Source organism: Manduca sexta, chromosome 24 (genome assembly GCF_014839805.1).
Source record: "Manduca sexta isolate Smith_Timp_Sample1 chromosome 24, JHU_Msex_v1.0, whole genome shotgun sequence".
Classification (NCBI taxonomy): Eukaryota; Metazoa; Arthropoda; class Insecta; order Lepidoptera; family Sphingidae; genus Manduca; species Manduca sexta.
In genome coordinates, this window is record NC_051138.1 from 8,733,213 (window position 1) to 8,742,430 (window position 9,218).

General features: G+C 33.3%; 1 protein-coding gene across 1 annotated transcript; it reads right to left on the bottom strand.

Moving 5' to 3' along the window:
* Window positions 1–3,891: 3,891 nt before the first annotated feature.
* On the bottom strand, window positions 3,892–8,628 carry LOC115453873 (fibroblast growth factor receptor substrate 2). The gene is made up of 2 exons (XM_030182600.2): window positions 7,947–8,628; window positions 3,892–7,581 (listed from the first exon to the last, which is right to left on the bottom strand). Exons 1-2 carry the CDS (start codon window positions 8,167–8,169, stop codon window positions 6,269–6,271), a joined length of 1,536 nt encoding a protein of 511 aa, XP_030038460.1. The 5' UTR covers window positions 8,170–8,628; the 3' UTR covers window positions 3,892–6,268.
* Between the last annotated feature and the right edge of the window lie 590 nt (window positions 8,629–9,218).

Below are 9,218 nucleotides of genomic sequence, written 5' to 3' on the forward strand. Positions count from 1 at the left end.
ATTAATATAAAAATATTTTGCATATTAAAGTGGTTGGGGTAAAACCAAATCACACACTAGTACTAAACTGTAAGTAAAACTGATTTAGTAGTAACTAAGTAATTGTGGTACATACATTAAGGACAAAATAGTACTTCAGACTATTTTCCGTGTTAGGAAAAATAGCGATTAGCAGTAAGTACCTATTTGTGAATCAACTGTCCTACTCGGTAATTCGATCTTACCTCTACTCACTCATACTTAAAATTATTAAAAATAGATCTTATGTTATGTTACAATGACACACTATTTTTATTTAGAACTTATTGTTTAAAACTAGAATTGTAACGGATGCCATTTTAGCAGAGGCGTAGTGCGCACATTGATACAGAAAAAGATTCATAAAATATATAAACATCCTTTCTTTTATAAAGAAGTTATTATGATTACCAATAAAGAGATTTTATCCATTAGAAAAGAGCCGTGTAACTTCCGGGTTCTGTTCGAAACCGGAACCGAAATAGTAGATTCCTTAATAAAGTCTGGGTCTGCATCCTCTTTTATAAAATATAATTATGAAGTATTTCAGTTGGTATATCAACTGTAAAGTGTGTATACATATATTTATAGATTACATAGTGTTTAAAACACCTATAAATAAAATGTACCTATATTATAAATTAAATAAAGCGTATAACAAGTATGAAGAATATGCCTTACTTATATAATCTCTATAAGTAAGGTACAAAGCTTAGATGCACGATTAATTTTGCATGCAACCAAGAAACGTTAACAAACCGAGGTTTGTTTACAAACTTCACAAACAAATTTTATCTCTAAGATTTCTTGCGTTATTTCTGCGAAGACGTAGAGGGGCCTCTACAAAAACAAATTAGAATTCATAATTTCTCAAAACTTAATAAGGATTTATTAGTATTTGAATACTTACAGTAAAGCCTCAAAAATAAAGCAAGTTCCGCTCGTTTTTCCTTCACTGCTTCCCACACCCGCTCCGCGCATGGACTCCGTTAGTACCTACTCCTAAATAGTTAATTAAAATATACCTATAATACTATCATAAAAAACGCGAATTAAGTACATTAATATTAAACATAATACTTATTTTATTTATTATGAATCTTTCTATACTGCTGTCTCTTTAAAAAAAGCGGCGACTTTTCTAGTTTATTGGCTATTATCGCTTGCTAAATAACAGCGAAGAAAAACACCGTCAGGAAACCAGTATACTTACATGAGAAGTTCTCCATATTAATTTCGGAGGTATGTGATGTCTACCAACCCGCACTAGGCCAGCGTGGTGGATTGAGGCCTAAACCCTTTCAGTAGTAGAGGGCCGTGCCCAGTAGGACATTATTATTATTATACAGGGCTGATATTATTATTTCTTTTCAACTCCTTTTTTTAAGGCATGGTATTAGTACCTGTAACGAATGAAACATACGGGCCCAGACCAAGCATGAGTCATTTACTGGTTTAGCCTTACCGGTTTGGAAAAATTTCCCAACAATCATACACGTGTTCAATATTACACACTTTTGTCAGGTGCTTTATGTGAATTTCGGTAATTGTAGAGTTTGCAAATAGTCATGAAACTGTACGGGGTCAACGCCAGTGGTAGACAGTACAATTGGGACTATCATCACTTTATCCAAGTGCCATGCGAGCTATTTTCTCTTTTAGTTCTATGTATTTGGTTAATTTTTCTGCTATTGTACTCTGTATGTTATGTGTGTTTAGAAAGTTACCAAATATCAATTAATATAGCTGATTTGTTGAGTTTATCTATAAGGATTATATTCGATCTATTGTAGTGGAAGGTTCGGTCCGCAAGTACTGCCCTGTCAATGTAGAGTTTATAGGAGCTACTTTCTAATATTGGATCAAGTATGTATTTATAATATGAAGTGGTTTTTGATGTATGATATGTGCTGCCTGGTCATGTCTGTGTTTGTAATCGGTCTGTACCTACTATGGATTTACAAGCTCCTGTAATGTGTTGAATGGTTTCAGAAGAGCTCAATAGGTCTTATCATGCTCAATAGCTTATATCATATTTATATTATAATCATCTACCTCCGAATATTCGGTATTTGGAGATAGATTTTTATTTATGATTATGTATTTCTGGTAATTACGTGTTTCTATCGTTTGATCTTGTATTATAAACCCCTCCGTCTATTGGAAAAGTTCACCTCGAACCAGCCAGTCGTTTGACGAATCCTTGTCGACGTTGGGTTAACTAAGGTCCTGTCGGTGTCTACCATGCAGAGAATTCTGGGTTCATTCAATATAATTCGTTTGTGTATTTATTTTATTAAAAAGATTTAACGGAGTTATTTTATGGTCACTATGGACTATTGCTTAATGGAGATTAGAACTTGTAGCTTTGTTTTAGAAATACGCGCTCATATTGCTTGTTGCGTAGGTGAGTGAGGTCAATTATGACTCTACCTTTTTGTGGTAGTGTCTGCCGCTGTATAGTGGCACAGACACAGACTTGTGGATGGTATTATTATAAATCTATCTATACACTCCAATCTCCAGTAAACTGAACATCAAATAATCCGGCAATCTCTAGTTTACTTTTTAATAGCGTCGGATAAGTGAGATTCAACTGTATTATAAGTAGTACAAGTCTGATAGTGCATACCGCGCGTCTAGCTGTCCCGTAACCCGTCCCGTCAGCACTAAAATTCTGAATGCTATCGACAATAAAGTCTATTCAACTATACTTAAATCCCGGCATCGATTTGAGCACAATCGTATTTACCTATTTCGTAATAGCTTATGTTCGCGGTTCCCTGTGAAAACGTATTTTCGGGATTAAAGACCCTCTATAATACCTATTAATAATTTTCCTGAGTGACCTGTGTCTCTCAAACTATATACCAAATTACATCGAAATGAGTTGTGGTTTAACTGTGAAAGCCTAACAGACGGCCAGTTACTTTCGCATTTATAATATACCTAAGTATAAAAGTATGTATTCGCGATGTTTCTAATGGACGCATTTCGTAGTAAAGCAGGCGAATCAATGCGCATCAAATCTAATTAACTCGACACGACCAGTCAAAAGAAAATAATATATTTATCTATAGGTACGTCATATTATAAAACAAGTCTCCAAAAGCGGTCTGTCTGTTTTCTCAAAATCTACTGAACGGATTTTTGTATGGTTTTTACTAAAAGATAGAGCAATTCTTCAGTAAGAAGTCGCGTGGTGTTAAAAAATCTCGTGGGTCCGGAACTACACGGGAAAAACTGATGATGAATTTACACGGGCAAACACTGATTTCCACGCGGGCCAAGCCGCGGTCACAGCTAGTACTTATATAATGAAACGCCTAGTCGACGCTGGATAGGTATAAAACTTGCGCGAAGGAAGGAAAATTCAATAAGACAATATTTTCTTTAAAAAATATTTATTCTTCGACACAAAAACATTATTAACCAAGTTCAAGACATACTTAAATATTATGGGATGGAATATAAAATAATAAACACTGACTGACATATTTTAAAAAAGAAACGTTCTTGATTTTTGCTTTTATTTAAAGTTATAATGTGTTATAGTAATTCTTGGTAACAATTCTATTGTTTAAAAAGATAATAGTGCCAACCTAAGTTATCTTAATATCTATTTGCACACTGATGCAAAATTAAAGCTCTACCGTTAAATTAATAAACTCAAAACTTTAAAAATCTATCTCACTACATTACATAATGGGCATAAATTACGTTTTTACGGCGTTTAAATGTCTCACGGAAGCATGACTTGCTTGGCTCCGTGCTGCTTAGGCCATTAAAAGCTGACCAGCACAATACCCTCAATGCCTCAGTATGTTATAAATCAAAACACATGCGGAAATTGTCATTGCGTTAGGTTGGTGGTGGTATCAAAATTTAGGAAATCCACTTATCGGCTTGTCGTTTACTAGTATAAAATAAAAATGTAATAATAACATCGTCTAGATAAGTCTAGATTAGGTCACACATCGTTGGAAGACCACTCTATGAGGGAAATGGCATTGGAAGTATTTTACAATTCCTCTGGTAGCTGCTTTGCACAGGCGACCTCGGCGACGATGCCCTTGCTACCAATAGGTGTATTATTAATATCTTTGGTACAATGGAATTTGACTAAAATGACATTCATTACTTAACAAGTTATCTTAAACTCAAGTATATTTATTATAAATACTTAAAAACTAGTTACTATATAGCACTAATCACATATAGTTAGACCAACATTACAATTTCGGGAATGTACGCGAGAGCGGACTTCGTCAAAATATTCTTAGATTTTTCGCATCCAAACTGACATTGAGCATCGAAATGCAATTCTATTTGAAGCTTATAAATTTTATTAAATGCCATTATACAAAGGACATAGGCCCTTACATAAAAGTATCGAATTAGCTCTAAACTTTGGCATTTTATAGTTTCGTATACTTCGACAATAAATAGATAGTATGTTACATGTTACAACATTATTTGGTGACTTTCTACTTTGGCACTAATTCATTGTTTGCTAATGATATTATTACATTGAATTCCTATCAATTCCTATAAACGGTCTTGACCGCTATTCAAAGCCAAATCGGAACATTTTCTTTGAAATGCCTACACTCCTTACAGATGAATTATCTGTTCGGTTTATTACCCTTAACACTAGTTAATGGTAATAAACCGATTAACTAACAATCGAACTAACTACGCAGTCAGCCGTCGAGATAGTTTATTGAAATCGGCTACGAAGAAAAAGTGATGATTCTGTGTAAGAGTGATTAACATCAGGGATGTTATGGAGCTCCGTAACCGTAACCGAAACTATCGGATATCCGAAATATAACTATATCCGTCACCGTATCCGTTAAAAAAGTTTCGGATAAGTTACGGATAATATGTTACTACAGATTTTTGTTTCACCGATCACGCGCTACGTGAATTTTATATAGTTTGTTTGTTATTTTTAATCATAACATACTTAACCTCATACATAAATAGTATTTCTTTTTATTTAAGAGTAGGTAGGTACTTCATTTAGTAAAGTGAAGGAAAAGTGTTGTGTTACGTACTAAAATAATTTTGCAAAATGTAAACAGTGTGATAAAAACTTTCCACGGAGAGGAGATGGCGCTACTTCACTGAAACTTCATCTCAAATTAAAACACAGAGGTTTTCCGAACACCCATGTCCCCCAATTAGTTCATCGATACTTAATAATCGACGATGACGACGAACGATAGTTAGGAATCATCGCCCTACTGTATTACATAATATAAAAATATTTTACTTTAATCAAATATCCGTAACCGAAACTATCGGAAACTACCGGATAATCCGAAATAATTACATATCCGTAACCGTATCCGAAATTTCATATCCATAACATCCCTGATTAACATAACTACACTCCGAACATTTTGAGATATTATATAGTAAAAAAATCTAAATTTATATTTTTCATAACATCTAGAAAAATATACAACCATGAAACTGATCTACGTCAATATAAATTTAAAATTCCATTTTAAACAGAAAACAAATACAAATACCTATTCGTTTACATTTACAGGCCCAATATTATTTTTCTTTTTTAAATTATTATAGTATGGTACCAATGCAAGAAAATAATATGAGACTCTAATATTTAATAAGAAGACAGGCGATTATTATTAAAGTAATCTTATATATTTATAGGAACAATGGTCAAAAACAGCAAAAGCGTGTCTGCACTGCCCTAGAGCCAAATGTAGACTGAATTTTGCAGCTATGTAAATGATGCTTCAATCTTTAACTCATTTTCTCAAATTAATGCCACATGTTGTTTAACTTGTATTATGTAACTCAGTTTTGTGAATGTGGTAGCTTTAAGTTTTATAGAAACAGTTTAAATATGTGGTCAATATTTCATTTAATTTCATAGCACCAGATATTAAATTATTTTTTTATTAAATGTTATAGGAGCTTTGTTTTAAGTTAGTAATATCTGCATTGAAATCCCATAACTCGTAAAGTGCTTAATTTTATGCCAATTTGTTTTAGAAAGTGTGTTGCCTTCTTACATAATTATGGAAACTAACATTTGACAACAATTCAAAATGTTATATTTTTATGTTTCAAAATTACTAATGAATTAGCTAAATTGTTTGGATTGTTTTACTTAATTATATTATATTATATTTAATAGATTACATTGGCAAACTTGCATTAGCCATTTTTGGCTCATGAGTTATGTGAGTATAAATAATATTATTTTTACAATTTATCCATAATTACTTTTGCTTTTCTCTGAAGCTGGACTTCCGCATGGCATGTTACAGGAGTTGTGTCTTGTTTTTCTTGGACCCTCAACATCAACATCAGTTCCTGAAGCTACAGATGTCAGGGCAACAGTTTTGTCAAAGTCTATAGTAGTATATCCTATAGTAGCTAAAGGTGTTGCTGCAGGTATATTTACTGCAGGAGTCTTGTCTGTGCCATTCTGTGATACTAGTCTTGTTCTTGATTGTGTACTGCCCGAGGCTAGGCTTTCGGTTTTGTTGCTACTATGGGAATTATTATTCTCTGAAGAAATAACTTCTTTAGTCATAGCGGCTATTTCTTTATTAGAATCTATATCTAAAACAGCATAATTTACCTCCAATTCTTCTACGGGTGACATAGAAGTGAATGTATCAGACTCTGAGAATTTTGGATTATAATCAGAGTGAGCAGACAAGCTCAGTGCTTGTTTAATATTTTTGACACTGTCACCCAACTCACCCAGTGATAAGTTTGCATATGTATTAAGCTCTGGTTTGATTCCTAATGATAAATTGCAATATTCCACTTGTTTTGGTGTAAGAGGAGTAGTGGGTATTGTATCATTTTTGCTCACTTGTGACAGACTTATTTCATTTGGTGCAATATTCATGTACAATCTTGCTGCTTCTTGTTGTTCTATACTAAGTTGAGCATAGTGTTCATTACTCAGGGTAGGTGATAAAGGGTTCATTATTTGACCTGAAGACAATCTTTTATTTCTTTTTTTGTTCTCAAGGTAACGATTTTCATCCTCAATATCTTTTAGTGTATTCAAAGCTGTTTCTTGTCTCAATGAATGCCTAAGAACAGCCAAATCTCTACTAAGATCATTACAATACTCGTGTCCGGTGTTGGTCATAGTTTCACTTTGGTTATTATTGTGTTCCCTTTTAAAGTCACGGAATTGATATAAATTAGTAACATGATTGGAACTATTGTTAGTTCGAGGATTTAAAGGCATAACCTCTAAGATATCTGCACTTGAAGGTGATCTAGGGGACTGTGTACTGTTTCTCAGAATATTTGTTTGTGATGCTATATTGGCGGCTCTGACACTGTCTGCTTGGCTGTTATCTATAGAGGATCGGTGGACAACACTAGCTTGTACAGTTTGTCGCCCTTGCGGTGATGGAGTTAGTCTTGACATAGGATATGATACTGATTCATGAACAACATTTCTTAACTGTATTTGTTGTTGCAAGGTACGAAAGAGCAATGATGCTCTTCTACATTTAAATGCATAAATTCCTTCTCCTGTTTCACATCTCCTCCCTAAAACATAGGAATATACTAAACTTTATAAAAAAAAAAAGGAAATTAAAAAACGAAAATTTAATTTTGATCTGAGGCAAGTTTACTAATAACATAAATTAAGAATGCAAAGATTGACAATGATATATTATATAAATCATAATCAGTTACATGTGTGTAAACAATTTAATATTTTCAATATATAAATTGTAGTTCAAAGCTTGCATTATCACAAAAGCAACAATTTATGGTATAACGATATTCCAGATTGCAGTGATATTAATTATTATTGTATTTTTCCTTTGGTTAGAAGAACTTTTGTTTATAGTAAGTGTTATATAGGAGTAATGCTATTTGAAATATATAAGAATACTGTTTTGTCATACCTGATTCAAAACTAAATATTTCCCCTTCGAATCCATATCTCCTTAGTGAATGTAAAGGCCACACTGTGGAGTCTCTCCCTTCTCTGTACAGTATAATGTCAGACTCGGTGATCTCTAGTTGGCCAGAACATAAATCTGACCCATTTTCGTCTATGTTCACCACACGAAACACATTAGGATGTAAAACGTCTGTAGACTCCTTTTTACTATGTAGGCACCCCATGACATGGCCTTGATTTCATATATATGCCTATTTACATTAAAAACTCCAATACGATGGCATACGTGAAATTGTTGTATTACACAAAATAATGAATAACTCAAAACATAGAGACTTTATCGATCTAAACGTATATTTTTATACGGGTTATCATCACTGTTACGCAGTTCATAACATTCGAAAACCTATATGCTCGATGATATGTATACAATACATAATTTAACGTAGAAAACATATATATATTATTATCTTGACAATAGGTACATAATTTAGTTTAAGAAGCACTCTAGGGTAATTTATAATACTAAATATAGGGGCAGACTGCAAGTCTACGGGTGTTTCAAAGGATTCTGTACATAATAAAAACAAATAGTACCTAGCCTGGTACCTAGGTAAAATTAGAAAAATGATAGACTACAGACGACAGTTCCGATCTCAGAACAATGACAAGCATAGAAGTAACATTATGACATTTGAGTTTACTCTGTCTTTGACAGCAAGAAATTTAATTGTGTTGCGATCTCTTCTGACATCTTATCGATATCGATAGATGCTTTGTCTATCGGCTATGGTAAATTCACAGACCTGCTAAAATAAACACTTTTCGGTCAGTCAACTACAAACCGTTGCAAAATGCTATTTTAAATAAAGGTTAATAAAAAGATATCAAAACCCTAATTTGGTATTCAAGTACTAAATGAGGTCTGGGTATATAAAATCACTCGTTAAGAAGCTGTTAAATTACAATAAACTATAGAACTACCGGCTCTCTTCAAGCTAAATTTTATCCAATTTTCATTTGCTATTTACAGCAGTTTCCATGCCTTCCGAAACGTCATTCACACAAAAATGGTTTAGCATTTAGATTATTAAATTAAGAAAATCTTAGAAATTTCGGAAGGAATGGAAACCGCTGTAAATAACAAACAAGAAATCGGCCAGAATTTCGTCTAGGAGAAAGCCAGTACGCCTTCTGTTCTTTTCTGACTTTCTTAGCGATTAAAAGATACCCAAGAGGTGTGATTTGACAGAAGCTACTAAAATGGGACAAT

What these genes read in the sequence shown, in the direction of transcription:
- LOC115453873 (XM_030182600.2), bottom strand. Translation starts at nt 8,169, where the DNA reads ATGGGGTGCCTACATAGTAAAAAGGAGTCTACAGACGTTTTACATCCT. An exon ending in AATATTTAGTTTTGAATCAG is followed by an intron (nt 7,582 to 7,946) that starts GTATGACAAAAC and finishes CCTATGTTTTAG; the next exon opens with GGAGGAGATGTGAAACAGGA.